The 26,036-nt window shown below is 58.0% G+C and overlaps 1 protein-coding gene across 2 annotated transcripts in view; it reads right to left on the reverse strand.

The window, feature by feature from the left end:
- The window catches only part of PTPRF (protein tyrosine phosphatase receptor type F), an 84,978-nt gene that overhangs the window by 29,830 nt on the left and 29,112 nt on the right, over positions 1-26,036 (reverse strand). For both annotated transcript variants that reach the window (XM_087446106.1, XM_087446105.1), the window contains exons 6-9: positions 21,544-21,732; positions 12,581-12,691; positions 2,589-2,858; positions 232-813 (exon numbers count right to left, since the gene is read on the reverse strand). In XM_087446106.1, coding sequence (XP_087302232.1) covers positions 232-813; positions 2,589-2,858; positions 12,581-12,691; positions 21,544-21,732 — 1,152 coding nt within the window. The remainder of the gene's footprint in view (positions 1-231; positions 814-2,588; positions 2,859-12,580; positions 12,692-21,543; positions 21,733-26,036) is intronic.

Consider the following 26,036-nt stretch of genomic DNA (forward strand, 5'->3'; position numbering starts at 1 on the left):
GCCTCACCAGACCCTCTAGAGGCCAGAGGCACCGGGGGAAAGGAGGCAGGGGACGGCAGATCCTCACCCCCACACCTTTGTCCTGCATCCCAAGTGACTACATGTCTGTGGAAGACAGGCCTTCATCCTCCCAGCGCTCCCAAGCTCACGGCCTGAGGGGGAGGCACTGCCACAGCCTGGCCCGCCCCAGCCCTGCCGCGGCTGTCCAGCCAGCATGCCACCTGCACCTACCTCCCTGCTGCGTCTTGACCTGGATGGTGGGGCTGGGTGGGCCATCACCCACGGCGGTGAAGGCCAGTACGCGCAGACTGTAGGTGATGCCGGGCAGCAGGCTGCCCACAGTGGTGAGGAGCCCCGCGTCTGTGTTATGCTTGTGCCAGGCGCTCAGAGGGCGGCGGGAGTCAGGAGTATAGTAGACTCGGTAGCCCCGCACCAGGCCATTGGGCTCCTCAGGAGGCTCCCACTGCACCAGCATGGTGCTGGCGCTCAGCATGCGTGCCTGCACGCGGCGTGGTGGGCTGGAGGGCGCCTGCTCCCCGGTGCGCGCCCGCACTGCCTCACTGGGCGGCCCTCGCCCGATGCTGTTCACCGCCAGCACGCGGAAGGCGTACTCCGAGAAAGGACTGAGGCCACCAATGCTGTAGCGGGTGGTGGCCACGCCGTCCACCTCCTGGAAGGGGCCCTCCAAACCCGCTGCACGGTACTGGATGCCGTAGTAGGAAACAGGCTCCAAGTTCCCAGAGTCCCATGTCAGGGTGACACTGGTGGCAGTTGTCTCTGTCACCACAAGGTCAATCGGAGGCTTTGGCAGAGCTGGGGACAAAGTGGAAGGCTCAGGGCTGTCCGAGGTCACGACTCCAGGAGACAACCCTGCCCTTGGGGTCATCCAACCAGAACGTGGTTGACCCCACAGCCCACCTTGAAGAACAGGCTGGAAAGCTCACGGTGACCTCTGAGGGAACCTAGTGGAGGATGGTGACCAGGCCTGTTGGTGCCCCCAAGGGCCTTGGGTCACCTAGTGTCTACCCACGTCACTTCTAGAACTCACTGGATCCTCACTAGCAACAGACCCAGAGGTGCCATGGCCTGCCCAGGCCCCATGCAGATGGAAAGCACACAGGCTGGGTAGCAGAGATGTGCCTCTGCAGGTGTCTGCGCCCCCATGCTGGCGAGTATGTGTGATGGGAGCAGGAAGGGATTGGTATTTTCTAAGGGAAGGTCCCTGGATTTTATTTTATTTTACTTTACTTTTTACTTTATTCTATTTATTTATTTATGTATTTGTGAGGAAGATCAGCTCTGAGCTAACATCCATGCCAACCCTCCTCTGTTTGCTGAGGAAGACTGGCCCTGGGCTAACATGCGTGCCCATCTTCCTCTACTTTATATGGGACACCACCACAGCATGGCCTGACAAGCGGTGCACTGGTGCACACCCGGGATCCAAACCCGGGCCACCAGCAGCGAAGGGCGCGCACTTAACCGCTACGCCACGGGGCCGGGCCCAGGCCCCTGGATTTTAGAAAGAGTGATGGGGCTGCTGGCCCCACGGACCCTGTGGCTTGGCTCAAATCGAAGGTGGAGAAGTCCCAGGTCCACAGCCAATCATTCATCAAATAACTATTGAGTGCCTACCAAGCGCTAGCTCTATGCCAGGGCTGAGAACACAATGTCACACAGACAGTCACACCCCTGCTCTCATGGAGTTTACATTCCAGTGTGAGAGAGAAGCAATGAGTCGATAAACATGATTCTGGTCTGTGCAAGGACAGCAAAAAGCAGGGTGCTGAGATGGGGAAAAATCCAGGGAATCTCCTTGGATGGGTGATCAGGGAAGGCCTCAGAGCTGAGACCTGGATAGTGAGATGGAGCCAGTGATGGCAAGGGCTGGGTGGGCAGGGCAAAACAGAAGTATCCGTGTAGCCGGTGCATGGGGAGTGAGGGAGGCCTCAGTGAGGGCCCTAAAAGCAATGGGAAGCCACCGGAAGGCATTTCTCCCTTTCTTAAAAGGGAGTGACATGATCCTGCTTGACATTTTAAAAAGATCATTCAAGTTGCAGGATGGAGGACTGACCGGAAGAGGTGAGAGGGGAAGTGGGGAGCCCAGAGGAGTCTATGTACCTGTGCCTGTCCCGAGGCTCCGGTAGAGAACTCATGACCCCTATGGCTACTATCTCATTACATCCTTCTAGCGGGGAGGCTGGTAAACCCGAGGGTCTACTGCTATGTAGTGCCTTGGGGGCGCGTAAGTCCCTGCACTGTCATTTTCCTCTGTGTGACCCCGCACCTCAGTTCCCTCACTCGTAAAATGGGGATGACAAGAGCATCTACCTCCCAGGGTAACACCGAGACTGAACAAAGTCGTCTGTGCTTACCAGCACGGGGTCTGCCCCCAGGAACTCAGTACCTATCAGCTATTATAGTAACACTATTAATGACAGAAACCCCTCCCTCCCCCACTGAGGGCCGGGGCACCCAGGAGAGAGCAACTCCCCCTAGGCCTTGCCTGCCCTCACAGTATCCCTGTTCACCAGCCGCAGGCGCCAGGGCAGGCCACGGGCCATGGCAGGCACGCCTGTGGCACTCACCTTTCACTGTGACCTGGGCAGTGGCCTCAATCATGCCCAGTGAGGAGATGGCCACGCAGGTGTAGTTGGCGGAGCGCACGACATTGCTGAGCTCCAGCACGTTGCGGCCGACTGGCATCTCGTCTTCCTTGGTGAGCTCCTCAGCCCCCATCATCCACTTCACGTAGGGCATGGGTGCGCCCACCGCGACACACGTCAGGTTCACGCTGCCGCCCGGCATCACCTCCTGGCTGCTGGGAGGGATGGAGAAACGAGGGGCCACACGGCGCACTGTGGGAGGAGGGAGAGAGGCACTCACAGGCCGGGCAGTGCACACGGGAGGATGGAAGGGCAGGGGCCCCTCATCCAGGAAGGCCCTCTTCTCAGAGCCAAACCCCCCTCAGAGACAGGAGGGGCGGAGTCCCTGGGCCCCAGTTTACCACCTCCCACCCCACTTCTGGGCTAGAAGTAGCCCCACACTCAGGGACCAGAACACGAGAGATCCGCAACCAAGCTCGCATTTTACAGCCTAGGAAACTGAGGCCCAGAGAAGCCCTGTTTGCCCAGGGTCAGAGAGGGACTCAGTGCAAGGTCCAGGCCTCACGTCTACACTGTCTACGCTCCAGGCCTCGTAAGGGCAACGTCCCAGGTCGCCTTCCAGTGCCTGCCCCCCCCCACCCCCAACGGTCTCCAGAGGGGTCAGCTGGGGCACCAGAAGCCCAGGCACCCCAGGGTGGAGGGTCCTCAGAGCATGGCTGGGGCAGGGCAGAAGGTCAGTCCGGGAGTGACACGGCCACCTTCTCTGGAGTCACTGCCTCCACCTCCAGGCCATGACTGGAGGGTGAGAGATGAGGGCAGTGGCATGACCACCTGCCGGGACCTCAGCCATGCTCAAGGCACAGCCTGGGAACCCAAGAGGAGGGGCCGCCTCTTAGGATGGGCTGGGCAGGGGCAAAGGGCTGGGGCAGGCCAGGGACGTGGTCCGCGGGCAGGATGGGCATGACGATGGCAGTTAACATGATGAAGGCGCCAAACAGATGGCTTTCCGTGCCAATGAACAAGGGTCTCAACAGGGAGGGTGGCTGTGCCTGGCCACGACCTCCAGCCTGGGGCCGCCCAGGTCAGAAGCTGTTCTGAGCTTCTCAGTCCAAGGTGCAGCCTGGAACCCACCCCCAAAAATTGCAAGCTTGGCACAGATATTCAGAACATGCAGAGGGATAGAAGGAGGCAAGACCTAGCCATGGGCAGGCATGCGTGGCATGCAGACAGGTCATGCAGCTGGTGGGCTGGGGGGTGTCCTTCATGAGCTGTAGAAGGCAGGCAGTGAGGCTAAGTGACCAGAGGGTACCACCAAGAGCGTGGGTCTCCGAGGACCCTTGCCAGGAAGCCCGGGCATGCAAAGGACCGTAGTGCCACATCAGAGCCCCTCCACTATACGTTCTGGACTCTGCTACTCGCATGGTCCAAAACCACAGAATCTGAGCTGGAAGCAACTGCAGAGACCACCCAGTCCAACATCTGACTTCACTACACGGGGGTCAAGCTGCAGCTGAGACCAGACATCTAGCAAATCACCAGGTCCTGTTAACGCACTGCCTAAAATATCCTTCAAACCCACTAATTTCTCTCTAAATCCACCACCAAAGTCTAAGCCACCAGCGTCTTTCCTCAGATTGTTGCCTCGGGTTCTTCACTGTCCCTCCTGCCTTGTCCTCTGGGCCCCAGCTCCCATGACTGGCCCTCCACAAACAGCTGGCACAAATCTGCTCACAATGCTTCCCTGTGAAAACTCCTGCATGGTTCCCCAACCCAGACCGCAGGACCCCACCTTACTGCTCCAACTCCATCCTCACCGCCTCACTCCAGACAGAACCAAAACACGGGCAGTCCCCCGAGCAAGCAGGCGTGATAGCATCACGGGCTGGGTCTACCTCCCTCTGCGTCCCCAGGCTCACCTGGGGTCTCAGTGTGCCTCATGGACATTCAGTGTTTTGCCTTCTAGAACTGGCATCCTCATTTTCTTTAGGGGAACCACACCTCCTCCCATTCCTGCTACATGGGCCAGGGCCCAGACCTGGCTAATGAGATATATAGGCTTTGGACTCTTGCAAAAACTACAACAACAGTGATTTTCTCTACTGCAGTGGCTAGCCTTAGGGGGACTGGGGACCACCTTTCACAACACATGAGAGAATCTGCTTGAGAACAAAGAAGTCAACTGAGGAGAGCAGAGCTAAGAAACAGATAAATGCCTGAACAAACTGTTCAAATTCTGGATCCAGCCCTGCCCGACACCAAATCTACTTCTACATTTTTTAGTTTGGTAAGACACGAGTTTCCTTGTTTTGTTTAAGCTGATATAAGTGGGTTTCTATGACGTCTGAAAGCTGGGACTTCACACCAAATGACAACAGCACATCATAGATAAAGCAATTGTGTGTGGCAGAGAACAGGTGGATCCTGGGGCATGGTTGGCAAGAGGCAGCCACGACAAAGAGCCCCCTTTGAGCACTTGCCCCAAATGGCTCAAGGAGGCCAGGAGGCACGGACAGAAGTGTTGCCCAGCCTGGTGGTGCTGGTACTCCCTGGGCTCCAGAGCTGGGCCTGAGAGCTGGACCGTGGAAGGAGAGGTACAGGCATGCAGGTCTGTTTGCGGACCAGGCCCAGGCCTGCCGAGGAAGAGAGAGTCTAGCACAGCCCCGGCTCGAGCAGAAAGGCACGGAGGAGCAGCCTTAACTGACCAAGTCTCTCCTCGCCTCTCCGCTCAGCCAGCAGCTGCCCCACCTCCTCCCTGTTCATGGGCATCAAAATGAGTTTGAGGAAGGAAAATCACTCGAGCACCTACTGTGTGCATGCTACAGATGCTATCACCTCCCAACCACAGACAAGGGAGCTTACTTAGACTGATACTGTAAGCAACACGCCCGAGTTTATATATGTACTTGGAGTAGGTCTGTGTGATGACAAGCTCACGCTCTTCTGAGCCCTGGCTAACAAGGCTGAGAAAAGAGACCCATGAGGCTCTAGGGAGAAGCTTGTGGAGCTTCTTGGCTTCTGGGTTAGCCGAGGCTGGCAGGAGAAGATATTCTCTAGTCGGCATAAGCATGGGATTTGGGGAGCCTGTGCCAGGGGAGAGGTCACGGATGCAAGCTCAACCCTGTTCAGTGGTGGAATCTTGAGGCCTGATCAGGTCCCTGGACAGGAGAACAAAGAGCCCCAGGAAAAGGAAGTACATCCTTGGCCACTAAACCCTGGGTCTCAACCTAGGCCGTGCAGAGTGTTGACTGGTCTTCACCCCAAAGAGCCCCTGGAAGACAAGGTCTTCTATTCCACTGTCAGGAAATGGGGGCCCTTCAGGAACTAACACTGAGAGTAGTTCTGTTTTTATTTTTTATTTTTCCCCACCTAGACGTGAGTGGAATGGAGAACTCCAGGGGCTAAGGATTAGTTTGAGGCCAGATGTGACACTCAGGGTCATCGCTAGCACCAGGCAAGGGCCTCAAGCCCAGAGACTCCTGTGTATACCACCCATGATGCTTTCACAAGAACACGGGGCACCAGTCACGCCCAAGGAGTCCTGGAAAGTGGTTTCCTGCAGCTCAGATTCCTCCTCCTGCAGTGTGCAGGAGGTTAGGGCATGCCTAGAGGGAGGGTGGGGGCAAGAGAGGAGAGAGACAGCCAGTGGACCCGGCCTCATGGACCTGCACGGATGGCGACCCCCATCCCAACAACCAGGAGTGGCTGGCGCCTCACTGCAGCAGCCCCACTGTCGTTCCTCCCGCTGTCAGACACAAGGCCTCCAAAAGGGGCAGGACTCGCCCTGGACTGGGTCTATTGACAGAAGCAACAGCAGGGAAGGAAAAACCAGAGCCGGGAAAATGCACTTAGGGTCTAATCTTGGGCTCCAACAATGCCGGTCTATTACCGTTGCCTGTGCATCCTCAGCGCTGATGTTTTATAGACAATTTCCAAAACAGGGCTTTGCCATTTCTGGATTACATTTCAGCTGTAACTTTTAAGTCTAATTATTTGCACTGACAACCCCCTATAATAGGGCGGCGCGGCGCCCGGAGGCATCAGCATTCAGAGGAGTGACAGCCTAATCGCAGGGGGAGGCAGCCCCGCAATCTGCATTCACTTGAGGAAATTTCTCTGATGAAAATAACACAACATTAAGGAGGGGATAAGGGGCAGGATCCACTGTATCAAGATAAAATAACTCTTTAATAAATAACCTTCTGGCTGCCACAGAGCAGTAATTAAATACCAGCGCGCTCAGCACACAGTTTTAAGTAAAGCTGGAAAAACGTAAGATGTAATTATCAGTGCCAAACAAATTACCAGCCCAGCAAATCCCCCAAGAATATTTAGAAACTCATTTCTGCCTTCCCGTTAAATATTTGTGTACATGCTTATTTTTGGTGGGACCACGGAGGGGGAGAAAGAGAAGGGACAAGGGACCAGAAGGGTGGGGGAGGAGGTGCAGGGGCTGGGCTGTCTCTGCTGATGGCTGTTTTCTGAATGCCCCTGCAGATCCGTCCGGTCAGCGAAATGGTGTCAGTGAAATGCCCCAGAGCTCACGAGTGCACATGGAGGGATGCTCGGGGCTGACATCTGAGCTGAGGCCACAGCGCTCCTCCTGACTGGCTCCCTCTCCCTCGTGGAGGAAACTCAAGCCACAGAGATGATGCAGAGGGGACAGGTGGCCTGGGTCTGCTCCCTGGGGCTCAGACCAAAGCCCAGTGGATAGGTGAGTCTCCTCGACCACACAGACCATGTGACATAAGAATGACTGCTAGCCCCTGCTGCTGGCCGGAGGACTGCGGATAGGAGTCTGGCCTGAGGGCAGGCTGAGCCCCATGTGCTACTGCTCTGGAATGGGCTGCAGCAGAGTCTCCAGGAAGCCCTTCTCCACCTGTGGCTGGGTGGGGGCCTCAATAAGTTGCAGTTGACTGTTCAGTCAGGTGTGAGCTCCTCGGGTCTGAATGCCCGGAACCCAGCACAGGGCTGAGCAAACGGGAGACGGCGGGGAGGCTCGGGCAGAGGCACCCGGGGCAGGCGGGAAGACCTTCATTTGGATCTGGCCAAGAGGGAAAAGACAAGAGCATAAGAGACTTTCTCAGTGAGCCAAGACGATGCCATCCACCTGTGCCACGAACACCAAGCTCTGTGAAGCAGACCCGGCTGACTGCCCTGTCGAGTCTTGGTGGGATCCTCAAGGTCAGGGCAGACCCTGCAGGACTTTGTCCTATGCTGTGGAATCTTGAGGGAGAGGCTCATTCTAGATTCATCTTTTCTGTCTGTATTCCCAGTGGTTTCAGCCGAGCTTGGGCGAACGTGGAGTTTAGGTGAGTGGGGGGTTGTGGAAGGCCCCACTGATGCGCATGAAGAACTACAGCTCTTACAGCCCCGCCAACCACTCCTGAGCTCCACCTGGAACAGACAGCTGGCCTGGCCTGGTACAAAGGTGGGGCACGGTGTCATGCCATGCACCATGCCCACCCGACCACCCGAGCAGAGGAGCTCATCTAAGAGGACATGCAGACACGTGGTGCATTAGGGCCCCAAGCAGCAGAAACATGCAGGGGAGGGGGCCTGCCCACCCACCCCCGGTCCTGCCCGCCTGCCGGCCCAAACAATTAGGAGCAGAGCCCGACTGGCGGGCAGGCCTGGTGGAGTGAGCCCGAGGGAGCTGACCGAGCCCGCTGGTCCCTACTGACAGGAGCATCGCATCGGTGGGCGAACTGTAGATGGGTAAGAAGTGAAAAGGACCAACCTTCTCGCTGATCTGAGAGATGAGAGTTTGGGTTGATGGCAGAGTGCGATGAGGATGAGGAGGGAATAAAAAAAAGACAAGGAGAAACACAGAGAGAGTAAAAACAGGCCAACCTTCACCTGCCCACACAGCATGGAAACGAGACAAGACTCCTGTGCCCCACGCACACGCACGTGCACGCAGGTGCGCGCGGACCACGCCGCTACAGAAGACTCAGGACTCATGGAGGACACGGTGGACAGGGCTGGATCCCGTCGGCAGGTGCCGGGATGCCAAGGGCGGGACAGGAAGGGGTGGAAGTGGGGCACAGGCAGGCCCCCATGCCTCACGCTCACCCCACAGCTCGGACAGACCCAGTGAGTTAGGCTCTGGGGTCAGGGCCCACCCAGCCCACAAACCCACCAGGCACACAAGCTGCTAGAATCCCACCACCTTGAGGAAGCCCCACAGTGCATAGCGCTGCAGGGTGAGGAGCTGGTAGGGGCACCTGCGGGGAGAAAGGCCGTGGAGACACTGCCCCATTTAGAAGCTGTGGCCCAGCGGCCAGCTCCCTGTAGAGAAGGGGGAAGGTTGGCGGCAGGTAGGCTGGGCTCCATGGAGGGCGTGGCCCCACCCTGGCCCTGGCAGCTGTGCATCCTGAGAGCTGGAGGAGAGAGACACTGTGGACAGAAGGAGAGAGTGAGTCACTCAGGGAGGGAGTCTGAGGGTGACGGAGAGAGGCTGGTCCACCCAGCATGCCTGGGCCTGCTGGACTGTGGGTGGAGCTGCGGGCAAGTGTGAGCAACGTCAGACGTAACTGGATGATGCATTCCCCAACAGCACTCCTGACAGTGGCAGTGGCTACTGACGCCCAAGCACTTCCTGCGTGCCTGGGGCCCTGCCAGGAGCTTTATACACACTACCCATTAAATGTAGCAACTGCAGGGCCTCAGAGAGACAGTGGGAGCCCTGAGAGTCTGGGGAAAGAGGACGATGTGAGGTCGACACTGAAGCCAAATCCACAAAGGAGACATGGCCTTGGGCTCAGCGGACACGGTAGGAGAAGAGAGTCCGAGATGGATGGAGATGGATGCCAGTGGGAGGCCATCCATCCAGAGCAACGGTTCTCAACTGGGGGCATTCCCCCAGGTGACACTGGGCTGGGCAACGTCTGGAGACATTTTGGGTTGTCGTGACGAGGGGGTGCTACTGGCATCTAGTGGGCCAGGGGTGCTGCTAAACATCCTGCAATGCACAGGACAGCCCCACACAACTAAGAGTTATTTGACCCCAAATGTCTATAGGTTGAGAAACCCTGGGCTAGGGTCCACACGACCAGGAGGCTGAGGCTTAGGTCCTGAGCTGGAGCCCAGTGGGGGCCTTCCACCGGCCTGGAGGGTCACAGGCACCTGCTCCGGAAGGAAGCCTTGCTCTGCTGGAAGACAGGTGAACACAGGCCAGCAGGCAAGCCAGCACTGGGGGTTTCTCCCTGGGCAGCCCACCTACAAGCAGGGTTCTAGACACAGAGCTGGTGGCCAGCACAGCAGAGGCTGTCCCAGAGGAGCTGGGCTGATGGACCCTCAGCACTGCTGGGGGCAGAAAGCAAGGGCTTTGCCAGGACTGAGATGAAGACGGGTGGGGACATCAGAGGCAAGGGTCCTAGGAGCAGGGCTTTCCAGGTGTCTGCAAATCCAGACAGTAGGGCCTGCCCTGTGGCTTTAGGGCAAGTCGCTCTCGGCAAAGCAGGGCAGGTGCAGGTTCAGGTCGGGCCGGGGGACAGAGACTCAGGATTGGCCCTTAGACACCAGGGTCCACAGGAACATGTGTGTGTGACAGAGAGAGGGAGAGACCACTGAAGCCTGGTTGGAACAGCCTGTTTTAGGGTCCCTGGCAAGTGGGGCTAGAACTAAAGAAAACTCCACATTCCCTGCCCAAAAGGTCTGTGGGAATGAGCCAGGAAGGCGATTCAGGAAGACCTAGTAGGAGTGGGGGATGGGCCATGGCAGGAGCCAGTCAGGGTCATGTGTGGACAGAGGGGGCCCCCCAGACAGGGAGGCTCCAAGGGGCTGGAGGTAAGAGCTTCCTAGTCAGTGCCCGAGCTGCCTGCTACAGCAGCTGAGCTCAGCTCAGCTCCAAAGACCCACTGCCCTGCCTCAGGTCTGAGGCCAGCATGGTGACTTCAGAGAACACTGCCCAGCCAAGATGACAATGCAGGGTCCATCCCCCTTGGGTCTGGGCTTTCTCCTGCTTCAGTGCGCCTCCTGCAGCTCTGCCCCAGGAAATGTGCCCACATGACCATGCCTGTGCTGCTTGCATGGAGTTCACAGTGGCTTCGCGGGGCCTCTCCTCTCCTGGGTGCAGAAACACACAGCCAAGGGCTTTTCTGCTGAGGCCCAGGACCTCCGCTCTCTCGACCCTATGGTCTTCTGGAAGAAGTGTTGGTCAACACTGCACAGCATTTGGAACGGTCCAGAGGCAGGTCCTTGAGAAGGGTCATTCCAGCCGCTCTTCTCTCAGAGAGGACCCGTCAGGCCCCTGTGCGCCTGTCAGAAGCTCTGCCTGCAGCAGTGTGAGGGGAAGGCTGTGCAGTTGACAGCTCCACTCATCTTGGCCATTTGGGTGGCTCTCGGGCTCCTGGGCCTCCCTGTCCAGATGCTGTTCTTTTGTTTTTTTTTTTGGTGAGGAAGATCAGCCCTGAGCTAACATCCATGCCAATCCTTCTCTTTTTGCTGAGGAAGACCGGCCCTGAGCTAACATCTATTGCCAATCCTCCACCTTTTTCTCCCCAAAGCCCCAGTAGATAGTTGTATGTCATAGCTGCACATCCTTCTAGTTGCTGTACGTGGGACATGCCTCAGCATGGCTGGAGAAGCGGTGCGTCAGTGCACGCCCGGGGTTCTGAACCCGGGCTGCCAGTAGCGGAGCTCGCGCACTTAACCGCTAAGCCACGGGGCCGGCCCCAAGGTGCTGTTCTTTAAGACAGGCCCCGGGTCCACTCAGGTGAGCCTCGACGAGCAGGACACCTGACAAGGGGGCCAGTGGGGACCTCCCATCCCATGCCCCCAACTCCAAAGAAGCACTGTCCACTGTCTCTGAAACACAATTTGCCTATCACAAAACGGGCTGGCAGCCCGTGGCCTCTCGGGAACCTGTGCCCTGACACAGAGCAGCCCCTCAATAAGTACATGGTTGATGGCCTAATTCTCTCTGCCTAACCCTCTCTGATCAAGTGGACCCAAAGAGTGCGACAGGCCCGACATAGCCCCACCTCGTGTTTGGCCTTGGGCAGACAGGTGGACGACACCCCTCGCGAAGCTGCACAAAGCATTCAGCGTGATGAAATCATTGCTGTAAGGAAGCCACATCCACTTTCCTTTACAAATCCCCCAAGTGGAGACGGTTTCACTTTTAATGACGCCCATCTGTACAAGAGGGCTAAGTGAGGGGACGGTAGGGGCTAGCAAGGGCTCCAAGGCCACTCCTGGGCACCATGCACACCAGACCCAGCATATTCTCAGGAAGAGACAGGGTGCCAGCTTCGGTCACCCCTGGGCTGTGGGCATAGCAGAAACTGGACACTCCAAAACAGTCCCTGGGCCCTCTCTGCTGGGTACCTGGACTTGTGAAAGTGCACGATCCACTTCGTCCCAGCAAGAAACACCTGAAACACAGTAGCTGCTCACCAGTGCCTGCTCACAGCGGCCTCAGCCTGACCCTCTACACAAGAGTCCTGGCTGGTGACAGAGCACAGACCCTCTCTACAAGGGTACTGACTGGCTCCTCCTCCAGGAAGGCCCCAAGTAGACCTGGCCAGAGGGAGGCTCGCCTGACCTGGAGCCCAGCTTGCTGGAGTAGGCAGGATAGACTCAAGGAAGGCCAGGCAGGTATGCACACATCTACACAAAAGCATGTGCCTGCTCGTGCACAAACACACATAGATATACAATGAGAAGTCTGCTCTAGACTCCTATGCGGCTCTGGGCCCACGTGGCAGGACCTATAAGAGATACAAATGCTCCCAAGGGTGGCTGCTTCCCAAAGGGCCTGCGAGGAGAAAAGCAAAGTAGTGGCGGATGTTAGGAACCTGCCCAGTGGGAGCTGTTGCGGCCACTATGGCTGCTGCAGAAAGAGCAAGAAGGAAGAGAGACTGGGCCCATAGCAGCCCCTCATGTGTCCACACCAAGGGCTCCAGGCAGCATGCCCAGCAGGGGCAGCTCAGCTCCGTGGAGACAGGGCTGGGCACTGCCCGAGTCCTTACCTCGCACATACAGGTTGGCGGGAGCTGAGTAGCGTGTGCCTGCAGAGTTGGTCGCCACACACTCATACTTCCCTTGGTCCGACTCCTCGCTGCTCTCAATCTGCAAGGCACCTGAGGGGACACAAAGACAGAGGTCAGGCCTGGAACACGGGGAGGGATCTCGACAGCATTTGTGGCTTGTGTTGATCAGATGGTGCAGACACTGGGGCCACACCCCAGCAGCAGTGCTGCTTCCAGGAAGCTCTCCCTGAAAAGCCCAGTGGCCTCCTGGCTGGAACCAAGGGTCAAACTCTGGAGCACAAGCCCACCCCAACCTGCAGTCCTGCTGGGCTTGTCGGCTTGGCCAGGGGCTCTACACCACCCTCAGACTCCACTGAGTGTCCATCTTGCTCTGGCGAGTACTGGAGCCTGTCTGCCAATGAGCATTCCCATGAGTGCTCCCGGCCCTACTGGCCCTGCAGGGCAGAGCAGAGCCAGGCGTGGGCGGGAGCAGCCTGCAGAACTGCTGGCCTGGGATTCGCAAGCATACCATGCCCTCATCCGACAAGAGCCTGAGAATCTGCTGCCCACCAGAACCCCAGGGGAGGGAAGGGGCTTGCCCTGGGGCCCTGGTGCCCAGCAGCCTCCGCTCACAGCAGCCATCATCCCTTCCCCCACCCCCACCCCGCCAGCCCCACCCATTCTAGCTCCTCTCCTCAGCCTGGTCCTGCTAAAGTGCTTCGACCCACCGCGGCTCCTGCATAATTCAGGAGGCTAATGGAGGCTGCAGCTCCCACTCGGGCCAGCGCACTGAGGAGCTGCTCTGGCCACAGACAGACAGGAGCCAGGATTGGGTGGGCAGCTGAAAAGGACCCTCATAGAAGGTGGAGGAAACTTGGGCTGGGGGACAGTCCTGGCATGTCCGGGTGGGGGAGCCCAAGATGGGGCTGGGGTGGGGGTGGGGGTGAAACCACTCTACTTGGCCACCCCCCAGCCCTGGCAATAAACACTTGAAAACACTGCTGGTGAGAATACACTGGGCAAGCTGTCTGTGACAAGAATACCCCGAGGCACAGGCAACAGGCCCTCCCTGGAACAAGCTGACAGACGATCATACCCACACAGGACGGTCCAACGGACAGTTAATAGCCCCACAGGACACAACCTAACAGAAAACCACTGTCTGCACAGAACAGCGGGAGTGACCCTAACAGCCCCCACCGCCCCCAAGGTACAGGCTGGCTGACGGTCACCCCCACACAGGACACAGACAGAACCTGCTAGACCCCACTGGACTAGATGGGACAGGAACCACAGGAAGAGTTCCAAGCTGCTTTCTCATGGCCCAGGCCCCGGGGGAGGACCACTACCAGTCTGAGCTGCAGCCCCCTCACAGCCTGACATCCCTCTTCCACCACCCAAACCCAGGGCAGCTGTGAAGACCCAGGGGGCTGGGAGCTGGAGGTGGGGGCAAGGGCTGCCCAGGCTTGGCCCCAGTGCAGAAGGACAAAGGGCTGGCCTGCTCTGTGGCCCTGGCCTCGGCCCTCCCCACCGGGCACCAGGGAGCGTGAGGGCCTGGGCACATGCCAAATACCCAAATCCTGAGAGAACAGCCCCGAAGGGCACCCAACGGGTCATGCTTATGGGATGGATGAACGTTGTTACAGAAAATGTGCATTCAAGCTGGGGCATCAGGCCCCTGGCTGGGCGGGGGCTGCTCTAAGGTCAGCTCAGCTGGGGGGTAAGGGGAGACCTGATGGCTAGTGCCACAGGGGGAACAGGAAGTAGGGCTTGGGTGAGACCCCTGCTGGGGGACGAGGCTCCCCTGTGCTGAGAGCTAGGACTAGCCAGGGGACCCAGCACAGACCCTGAGCCTATGTGCACACAGAAACCCCCAAATGGAGAAGCAACACCAAGACCCAGCAGCCAGGGCATCAAGAACCACTGTGGGCTGGGAGGAGGGGCAGGGGAATCCGGACAGCGAGTCCTGCCCTCAAGGGGTGATGGACAGGACGCCCCACAGGGAGGCAGCTGCTCCTCCCAGCCCCAACTTCTGTCCTGAGACCACCCTGGCCCTGGCCTCTGAGGGTCTAGACATGCCCAAGAACGCTGAGAGAGGTGGAGAGAAAAATGTAACTAAAATGTACACACAAAAAAGATGCAAATAAAAACTACAGAAGCAACCATTTTACAGGGTATCTGCTCTGTGCCAGACACTGCCCACATCCTCATCCTCTCCTCTAGTTCTCATGGCCCCATGAGGTGGTGCCCTGGCCCCAATTTAAAGAGGAAACAGACTTCTGAGAGATGATGGATTTCCTGAAGGTGATGCAGGTGGTCACACCTGAACCCGGGTGTCTGAGTCCAGAGTCTGGGCTCTGAGCCCCAAGGCCGCAGGCCGTGCTGCGTGAACTCCGCCGGGGGCTGACAGGTCAGGTGACCAAGTTACGCAGGATCTTGCTCGTCTCTGTTGTCATCCCACCATCTACGCTAAAGTCTTAACTGCATGTCCCTCTGAGTATCTGCTGGGCCGAGGAATTTACGGGGTGATTCTCATTCTACCATTGTGTCAGGATGTTAAAGGGAAGACCAATAATACTTGAGGGCCCCAAGACAAAGGAGGGGCTCCAGAGGAAAGGCAGGGCTTGGTCATGCTCCCCCACCTCATGGGAAGACTCCATCTGTGGCCAACCTTGGGAACTAGGGTGTGGCTTCACTGTGGGAGCTGACAAGGTCCCTTCTGTGGGGCTGGCCTAAAAGGCGTGGGCAGTAGGGCTGGCGAGTATCTCCACAATCCAGACTTGCAATGGATGAGTCCACAGGAGGGAATGACCAAGACTGGATGTGTGTAGTGGCCAGTGGAGTCGAGGGGACCGGAGCTGGAGATGAGGAGCTGGAGAGGTCAAGATGGGGATGGGGGAGGTGACGGACTGGACGGGATGAAGTGGTGGTGGCAGCAAGTGGTGTGGCGTGGCGAGATGCACGGACAGCATTCTTACCTCTGATTGGTGAACCACCTGGCGAGGTAATGTGAATGCAAATAAGATCAGAGAGAAGCATTAGTACAAAAGGAAGGAAAGCCACAAAAAGCCAAATCAGATAAGATAAAACACGAGAAAGGGCCTTAAATACACAGAGTTAGGCCTACGTAGGTGATGTGTGCGCAAGTGCCAGGCTGAGTGTGGGTGAAGCTGTGTCCCCCAGGTCACTGGCACTGCTCTGAGGAGGAGAGTGGGGTGGGGTCAGCACGGCTGGGGGTGCCGGGAATCAGCAAGGTGGAGTCAGGGTTCCTACAGACCCAGCTGCCTGGGGCCAATGCAGCGGAGAGGTGAACAAGAGAGGGGGCAACCCCATCCCACAGGGCCACCCAAATTCCACAGCGGGGTAGCATTTCAAAACAAAACACTTACCAAAACAAACCAGGGTGGGTAAGCAGACAGAAGAAAGGGCTAAAGAGAGGGCTTGCCATGGGCTGCCACCAGACCAGGTCTCCCTCGAACAAACACACCAGTCCAGCCCCACTGTGGGAACGGGGTGAACTCATAACCCAGTGACAGACTCCCTGTAAAGCCCGCTCAACCCTGCTAAAACCTGGGTGACTACTGAGCTTCCCCCCAACCTGACTGGCAAAAGCCAGAGGCCAGTGCCCACCCCTTGCCTGTTCAGTGCTCTGTGACCCTGAGGATGAGCAGCAGAGAGGGCCAGATGCTCATCCTCCAAATGCCTGGTGCAGGGCTATTATGAGGCCTGAACAGGCTCCCTTCCCGTCAGGTGCCTCCTCTGAGGCCGTGCTCAGGCCCCATCTTCCACCACTGCCTCCTGCAGAGGAGGGAGGAGCCTGTAGGCACGCCCAGGCCCAGCACTGCCTGCCCACTGCTGGAGGAGGGAAGTGTGCCAAGACACAAACCCTGATCACTATCACATTGAACCTGACGACAGCTGCCTAGAAGGAATTATCCATCTCCACGTAAGAACAAGGAAACAGAGGCTGAGGAACATTAAGTGACTTGCCCAAAGTCCAAGGTCATAGCTTGTAAGTGCGGTAGCAGGAACTACCCAGGTCTGGCTCACAGCCTTCCCTCTGGACTAGGCTGCCTCCTGCAGACACAGAGGCTGCACAGGAGGCAAAGGCAGATGCTGGCCCTGGGCTGTGTGTAGGAGGGGTGCGCAGAGACGCCTGGGAAGAACCGTCCTCACAGTGACCCTCCAAGCACGGTCCAGGGACCTGTAGCGTCACTGAGACCCTTTCAGGGGGTCCACAAGGTCAAAACTATTTTCATAAGAGTAAGAAGTTATTTGCCCTTTTCACTCTTTCTCTCATGAATACACAGTGGAGTTTTCCAGAGGCTCTATATCGTGGAACAGAAGCCGATATGAAATTCTAGCTGTCTCCTATTAAACTCAAAATTAAAGAGACGTGTAAAAGCGTAAAACAATGTCACTCTTCTCATTGAATGTTTTTGTTTTAGAAAATATAATTATTTTTCATTAAAAAAATGTCATTTATGTTAACGTGTAATAGGTTTTTAAATTATTTTAAAGTGGATTAATAAATACTTAAAATCTTCTCAGACTTCATATCTAATTCAGTAAATACTGATAGATAAACCCCACATGAACAGAAGCTCTTTGAGGTCCTCTGATATTTACAATCAGAGGTCCTGAGACCAAAAAGGTGACAAGCGCTGATTTACTCCTACAACCCAGGCCTGACCTGGGAGGGGATGGCAATGTCAATGGTCCAGGTCTGAGACTCCTAGCTTCTGGCTTCAGCTCTTCCAAAACCTAATCTGCTGGGTGATAAGTCCCTGATCTCTCGGAACAGCCACCTCCCCAACAGACTGATGGAAGAATCTGCCTTCCCACTCCACAGGCGGGCGTGGGAGGCTGGAGGGGACCCGGGAGGCAGCACTGCCCCTGAGAGGTGCCTATCTGCTCAGGCCAAAGGGAAACTGTGACCATGCACCGACAGCATGCCCTCCTGGCAGGCCTGGCTGATGCAGGGCGCACAGTGGGGACGACAGGCTCTTCTAGTTGGAGCTGGGGCCAGCCAGCAGACTGGGGGGCTGCAGGCCTCAGGCCCACCTTGGAGACTGCTCCGCACTTCCCTCCGGGTCCCATCGGCTAGGGCCAGCAGGCCTCCTCCAGCACCTCTGCTCGAGGCCCCGCGGTCTTGGCTCATTTGGCTCAGGTGTCGGGGGTGTAGAAGGAGACCACGCTCTGGGTGAGCACGTGGACATGGTGTGTTAGGTTGTCCTCAATGGTGACAGGGACGGCAGCTCGCAAACTCGGGCCACAGAGCTGAGCTGAGCGCGGGCGGTGTCCCATGCGCCCTGTCCAGGCTTGGCAGAGCACGTGAACAACAGCGCCTCCCAGGCCCAGCAGTGGCTCTGAGCGCCCCCTTGCAGGTCAGCCCGCTGCTCCAGGGGTGGGGCCTGCTCCTGACTCGACTTCCACTCTCTCCAAGCTTGTCCCTATTCCTCTAGGGCCCACTCTGGGTCTCAAGCTCAAACTCTCCAAGAGGCTCCTGCCGTGGCAGCAGGTCATGTCACTTGAGCGAGGAAAGTGCCTGCGGAGCAGAGCTCATGCCTCGGCAGCACACGCCCCAGCTGCCCTCCCACTCAGCTCCTGCCCCAGGGCCAGGCCCTGGTGACACGCGCTGTGGCTCGGGCCACAGGTGCCTGAGGAGTTCTGGATACCAGTCAGGGAGGTCCTGAGGTCTGGAGAGGACGCGACTGTGGAGCCCTGGAACCCTCGCGGGGTCCAGCTGTTCCCCTGGCCCCAGGCTGAGCACATGTGATACTAGAAGGCCCCGGGGTGACCTCAGAGGGGAGCTCCCCAGCCCTGGATCTCCACGTGTGACCCCCAGGTAACCCCCTTAGCTCAGCTGTAAGTGGGCATGATCATCACAGCCTGTCCAACTTCTCAGGGTTGCAGGAGAATCAAGTGCAACCAGAGGCAGGAGAGCACTTTGTAAACTGGTGGTAATGTGGAAACCGGGAAGTCCTCATAAACGGCCAAGTGCTCGGGGCCTGATTCCACTCCATCAGGGGTGTCCCTGTCAAGCGTGCATGGAGCAGCCCCAGCAACCTTCTAAGTAGTAATAGCATAGGGGCAGCAGCCACTGGGGTCAAGGGTCAGAGGCCAGGGTCAGGCAGTGACAGGGAGGGAGTTCTGTCTGTTACTGCAGAGGTGGGACGATTAAGGCCCTTCAGGTGCCATCTGGCTCCATCCCAGGTGCTGGACCCTGTGCCCACCACCCTCAGGTCACAGCTTCCAGGGGGCAGGAAAGGTCAAACAGGGAGGTCTTCCTTGGACCTGGGAAGCAGGACGAGTGGACATCAGCCTGCAGGGACAGGGCCCAAAGGTCACATTCTGGAAATCATTCATCAACAAAGGCACAGAGACACCTGTCCTGTAGCTGGGCTTGGGCTGGGCACGGTGGGGGGGGGTGGGGGGGGCAGCACAGGAGAGTCAGACCGAGGCCCTCCCTGCAAGGACTGTCCAACCCAAGTGAGCAGAGCTGGAGCCAGACGGTGACAAGGTGAAGTGGGAGGAGTCCTGTAGGAGGAGGCCTTGCTGAGACAGAGAAAGGGGAGGTTCCACATTCCAGTGTATGTGGATATGAGCAGAGGGCCACGAGGGGTCACAGGGGCTCCAGGCAAGTGGGGAGCAACCAGAGGGAACAAGAGCCCTGTTCACAGAGCCCTCGCCACAGCCAGGCCGTAAACTAAAGCTCTGCCTGCCATCGTCTCACTTGCTTCTTATTGTCGCTCCTCTTTAAAGAGAAGAAAACTGCAGCTCAAAGAAGTTAAATAACTTAACCAAGCCCGCTGAGCCAGTAAGTGGTGCGGCCGGGACCCGACGAGATAAAGCTGGAGGCACGAGCAGGGGAAGATTGAGAGGGTTCTGTGAGCCGCGTTCAGGAGCACACGCCTGACTGTGCAGGCAGTGAGGTTGTCAGAGCACAGAGGGACACAACAGCTGCTGGCGCATGGATTCAAGGGAGAACCCGGGAGCAGGAAGAGCAGACTTTGGTGACTGGGATACAGCCGAGGCAGTGCAAGGAGAGAAGGGGACCAACCTGAGAGCCATGTGGTGACAAATCAAGAGGTCCTGGTGCTTCCTTATTGGAGTAGGATTGGGGTGTGTCCCAGTTTTCAGGTTGGGGGCGCTGCCGCTCACAGAGAGAGGGTCAGCAGAAGGGCACAGCTGTTTGGGAAGGAGATCACCACTCATCACGGTCAGAGTGACACCCAGAAGGCAGAAACATTTCTTAGTCTAGAGCTCAGGTGAGATGTTTGGTTTGGAGAGACAGGACTGGGAGTTGCAGGTGTGGAGAGGGTACCTCAAGTTGTCAGAGTGGGTGAGCTGGCCTGGAGAAAGGCTCCGTCCATGGGACAAGGGCACGAGACAAGGGCAGGGCTCACAGGCTCCCCAGCTGGAGGGATGAGCTGAGGAAGAAGAGGCTGAGGGCAGACAGACGTAAGAGGGAAGCCAGGGAGACGTGGGAGGGAGCGGTGGAAAAGGTGGGAGGGTGTCAGCTGCTGCTGAGAGGACGAGGGGGCAAGGCCCGAGCAGTACCAGTGGAGCACTGGGTGGGAGCTGACCCACGGGGCAGTGGACGGGCAGCACAGGGTCTGGCACACAGCAAGCACTACATCAATACTTGATGCATGAATGCACAAGACAGTGTGCTTCCCAGAACTGCTCCACGGACAGTCAGTGCCGTTCAGGGGGTGACCATCTGGCGGCTCGAGGAGCCTGCCTGGGGGACTGTGGGAAACGCAGAGGAGCCGAACTGTGCCGGCCACTGGGCAGCGCCGGGCAGCGCCACAAACGCTCCCGGACAGTTTCCTGCCTTGATTATGGCTGTTTTAATTAACTGCGCTACAGCTGCCTCCATCTTGTTGAGTTTTAATTAAATTAAATGAGCTAACACTTTGTAGGCTGTCTCAGGCGGCTGTGGTTGGGGCCAGAATCCTGCCCCTGCTGGGCGGCTCATCTCTCCCTCCTCCCCTGAGCACCATGCGGCATCCACCAGGCGGGAGTTGGTGGGGAGGGGCTGGTACCCCAGGGAGTGGCAGAGGTGCCTCTGAAGCCTGCAGTGCCCTGAAAGGGGCAGAGTCATGTCCTCCTTTTTGGTGCTGACATCACGGCAGATGGGCAGCAGGGGCCCTGGACAGCACTGGCCATTCTGCCCAAGTCCACCATCCCACAGCTAGCAGAAGGGCTTCTGCACCAAGGTCTATAGGTCCTGCCCATGCTGGCGGCAGATGCAGAAGGCGGCTAAGATGATTCTGAGCCTCCTTTCCCACCTGCTCTGGTCCCGCCAAAACTGAATCAATTATCCTGGCGGGGGCCTCACAGGCAGATCGATCAAGAGGGTGACACCTCCCGCCTGGTCACGACGGCATCCTTGCTCCCAGGGCTCCAAGCTGGCTCAACTGAGACATCCAGAGGAGACAGGTGGCCCTGGTGGCCAAGGGACAATAACAAGTCCCCCTAGCTCCAAGCCTCTGAGGTCCAGCCTTTTGAAGCCTGATGAATCAGGCATCTTGAGCCTCTTTCCCTGCCGTCCGGAGAAGCAAAGAGAAGCATCATCCAGGCCCCCTCTCAGCCCAGGCTACAGGGATGAACACCACAGAGTAACTCCACAGAGCCCAACACCAGGCTGGGCATGACACTGATGCTGCAAGGAACAGGGCTGGCCCAAAGTCTGGATTCCAACAATCCGGGAAGGTAAAAGAATCCCCAATGACTAGCGCTCACTGCCAAGCTCTCTACGTCTCGGGCCAGGTGGGCCTATAGCAAGATCCAGCCCACCCACTGGGTGCCCTCTGCTCAGCCCTGGAGGGTCAGCCCCAGGCTGAGGCCTCTGTGGCTCCTAGGCACTCAGGCCCAAGTGGGAAGGCTGTGCTGGTGGCTGCCCGGACACCCTTCCTGAAGTCTGCGTGGCCCCCTGACCTTTGCCCTCTGCTCACCTGAACGCAGCTGCTTAATGCGTCCGTTGCTTGTGGCGGGGTCCACAGGGAGGAAGTCCTTGAACCAAGAGATCTCCGGGTCTGGATTCCCACCTGCTGCACACAACATGGTGGCCGTGCGTGCCTTCTCCACCACCTTCAGCTGTGGCCCCATGTCGATGGAGGGGAACCCAGGGGGCAGCTGTTCCTCTGCAGACAAAGAGCAAATGTGCACATTAGGGCCAGCACTGCCTGCCCGCTAGGAGCCCCTGCTGCAGGCAGCTTCCCCTGACTCAAAGGATGGCTGGGAGCCTCAAGACTTCTCTCCTCGATCCCTGACTTCTAAGCATGAAGCCTGCCCTGATGTGAGGAGCCAGAGTCCTGAGGCCCACTGCCCAGGCCTGCCCTTCACAAGACCGGGGGGCTGCAGTGGGGCCCACCCTGCTCCATCAAGGAGCGTCAAGGTCTGAGAAGCAATGCCTCAAACTGAAGACGACAGCACTTATCTGGCCGGGAAAATGAGAATCGATGCCCTGCTGTTCACAGCACAAAGTGCCACACGGATGCCGGGCCATGGGGGCAACAGCTCATGTGGCGGTATCAACAGCCACCGCTCAGCTCGAAGGCTCCCCATGCCGTCCAGCCTCCACTCCCTTGTCTGCACGTGCAGTGTCCCCTCCACTGCCTGCATCCAGCCTTCAGCTCCACCACATGGCAGCGCCCACGTCACAGCCTGGGTTCCAGCCGGGACTCTGGGCACCTCCTGCCCTACCAATGACACACCTTCATCTCCAGCCCTGACCCTGACCCATACTCTACTGCAGCCCTGACCCTGGAGGCCACGGTCAGGTCTGGGGACTGTGTCTGAGCATGCGGAGGCTAAGGAGACAAAAATGCTCTATGCGGACACCAAAAGTTGATGAGGGGAGGCAAAACTCCTCCCTGGCTGCCTTCTCCCAGCTCACGGAGGAGTCACTTCCATGGGAACAAGAACAGCCATCACAGCACACCCCACCCCCACTGCACTCGGACACCTGTGTCAGCCCTGAACAGCTGGGACAGCCCACTCCCCACCCTGGAGCACAGGCAGTGTGCAGACCTTGTGGGGCTCCCACCTCCACTAACTAGCTCTGTGACCTGGGTGCATTACTAACCCTCTCCGAGTCTCCGTGTTTATCTGCAAACAGGGTTCAAGTGCCCACCTTGTACAGCCAACGTGAGGACTATCTCCGCTAATGCACGTGAGGTGCTGGGGAGCATCTAATAAAGAACCCACACCAATGAATACGAGCTGATGTTATTATCATAAACCAGCAAGGGCCAAGCTACTGGGGTAGACGGGTACCAAGACTAGGTCCTGGGACCCCCTTTCCTGTCCTGAGCTAGTGCGAGACTTTCCTCTCAGGAGCAAACTGCAGTGTTTGAGAACTTGGCAGAGCCTCTCCACCAGTGTGGATGCCAGGCACACCCCATGGGGGAAGGGGAACACTGTCCCTTGTCAGTCTCCTGCCAGGGGCGCGGGGCTCCATGGTGGGGGAGACCTGGAGATGAGCACTGCTTCGACCACCCTCCCACAGACCCAGCAGAAAATGAGTTTGTGCGGACATTCGCTGTGGTCAGGCTCCTATGCCAGGGAAAGGCGTGTGGCATCCTCAGAAGAAAAGAAAGTAAAAGCTGGCAGGGCTGCCTTCCCCGGAGACTCTGAGAGACCCAGGGGGACTGACTGGGCGGCAGGGAGCAGGAGAGGAAGCTGGGGGAGCCCCAACAGGCAAGGACAAGATATCCCTCTATCTGCTGCTAGATCCCGGGGGGGCTCTGCCAAGGCTCCAGCTGCCAGAAGCAGCCCAAAGGGACTGTGGCCCATCAGAAGAGGGGGTCTTGGGCTGGGGGACAGTAGGACTCCCGGCACCGCCTCGCCTCGTCAGCCTTTCCCGGTAGCAGCGTCCCCACATGCAGCCCTAATTCCAGATGTGAACCCAGCATCTCCTTGGCTGCAAATACGATCCCACAGCATCCTGACTTTCAGCTCTGATTCTTAAAAGGAAAATGTTAAATGGTGGTGAGAACAGGGAGGATGGAAATGAAGCAGGGCTGGGGATGCACGAGGCAGGGAAACAGCTTCCTTTGGCTCTGCTGCCACTTGCTTTCACAGGAGCCCAGGCAGGGCTCCCCGTCCACCCTCACTGCCCTCCCCAACAGCTGGGGGACACTCAGGACCACTAGGACCGTCTCAGCCCACCAGGGCACCAGTCTAGTTCTTCCCAGACCTCAACCCTACCTGCTCAGCCCTCCTGGGCAATGGAGGGGGCAGGGGGCAGGGCCTGCCAGAGTTAGGGCCCAGGAGTCAGCAGGCCCTGATCTCTGCCCATAAGGCACTGATCAAGCAGAAGGGAAGACACACAGACATCTGCAGCCCTGGGTCCTGGGAATCTACTCTGAATTCCTAACACGGGGAAGGTCTTTGGGATTTACGCCAAATTAAGGACAATTAATTTTCCTCCCTCAATTATTGTACCCTCAATAGCTCCATCCTTGGCTCAGATCATCCCTCAGGCATCGCCGCCAGAGCCTAAAACTGGCGTGTGTGAAGAGCTGTCCATAAAACAGCGGGACCCAAAAGCCAGTCCCTTGTGCCAACGAGGCTTCCAGGCAGAACTCCGAAGGCTGCAGTCCTGCACCTTGGGAGGAGAAGCGTGTCTCACAGTAGGACTCCAGCCCTTAGGGGTGACCTGCTGCTCTCTCGGCCTTCTGTGCTCACTTGGGGGCCTCCAGCACATTCAAATGGAGCCAAGGACAGCAGCCACTTACTGCTGCCGCCATGTGTCTGGCCCAGCTGAGCACTGGGCATGCCGGTGTACACTGATTCCAGACCGGCACGTTTATCCCCTTCACCCCCTCCCCAGTACCTGCAGGAGCTGGGTCCAGGTCCACTACAGCCTGAACCACTCAGCCTGAAGACCAGGGCAAATTCCTCAGGCTGCCGTCACATGATCACTCGAAACCATCAACAATCAGAAAAGAGAGGTCCAGATACGAGGGATAAAAGATTACATTTATGGAGCATTTACTACGTTCCAGCTACTGAGCTAAAATGCTTCACCAAAAGATTTAATCTTTTTTTTAATAATTTTATTTATTTTTTTCCCCCCAAAGCCCCAGTAGACAGCTGTGTGTCATAGCTACACATCCTTCTAGTTGCTGTATGTGGGACGCGCCTTCAGCATGGCCGGAGAAGCGGTGCGTCAGTGCGCGCCCAGGGATCCGAACCCGGGCCGCCAGCAGCAGAGCGCGAGCACTTAACCGCTAAGCCACGGGGCCGGCCCCAAATAATTTAATCTTTACCAAAACCCTGAGGTGTATGAGCAAATAGGGGCTTAGAGAGATCTCGACATCTGCCCAAGGTCACACAGCTACACCACAAGGGGGGCTGGGATAAGACCAGGTGGTGGGACCCCACGCCGGGCAGGGTTGGGCCCGGGCTCCGCTATGGAAGCATGGGCGGGGCCGGCGGATGTGAGGGGCGGCCTTGGGCGAGCAGGGCCACCATCCCACCCCCACGCCACGCCCTCCGCCGCAGACCCCTGCACACAGCCGCAGCGTTTTTATTTATTGCAAAATGAACCGACTCTCCACCACACGTGGCCAGCTGCGGGCACGCACCCACGTTGCAACATCCAAATGGGCTGGTCAGGCCGAGGCCCCTCAACACCTGTCCTGCGGGCTGAGGGGCTGCGGCGCGAGGGGAGAAAGGGCCCCTCCCCCCCAGCCCACCCGGTAACCATGGCAATGGCGGAGAGGCGGCGCCGCGGCGGAAGGGCTGCGCGTCCCCGTGTCCATGCGGCGCGCATCCGCTGTCCGAGCGCGGCCGCCCCACCCCCGCCTGGGTGGAGCCGCCGCCCCCGTCCCAGGACCCTCAGCTCCAAGGAACCCTCCGTCTTAGGCTTCCTTCCCGCTCAACCGACGCGTAGCTGGGGGGTCCCCAGCGTGCTGAGCACAGGGCGGGGAGGTGCCCCCACACCTGCCTCGCAGCCTCAGCGCCAGGCATCCGTAGTGTCTGTCCCCATAGGGCGGAGGCTCCTCCCTCCTCTGATAAGAGCGTCCCCAGGAAGGGAAGAAAAGCCCATGGGGGCTTTGGGGGCTTCAGAGGTGCCAGGGAGCCCGAGTTTGTACAGCTGTTTGTGGACTGAGCCTGCATGGACATGTAGGGTCACACACATTCCCGAGGGTCGCCTGCACAGATCTCTGTACCTGTGGTGGGTGCGCACATGCGTGTGAATGGCTCCTGCACCAAACTGCACCAGTCTTGAGATACTGCAGTGGGGAGACGCGAACCATTCCCTGCTGTCCCCACTGGGCAGAGGAAAATGACAGGGTGTGTGTGGGGGGAGAGGGGGGTTTGGGTTGGGAACCTAAGGCTCAGAGAGGGGCAGGAGTTTGGCTGAGGTCCCACAGCAGCAGTAGAGCTGGATCGGTTCAACTCCACAGCTCATCTGCTATCTTGGTGGCTTCCTGGA

This window comes from Ceratotherium simum, chromosome 22 (assembly GCF_057802395.1).
Source record: "Ceratotherium simum simum isolate JZ-2026a chromosome 22, ASM5780239v1, whole genome shotgun sequence".
Classification (NCBI taxonomy): Eukaryota; Metazoa; Chordata; class Mammalia; order Perissodactyla; family Rhinocerotidae; genus Ceratotherium; species Ceratotherium simum.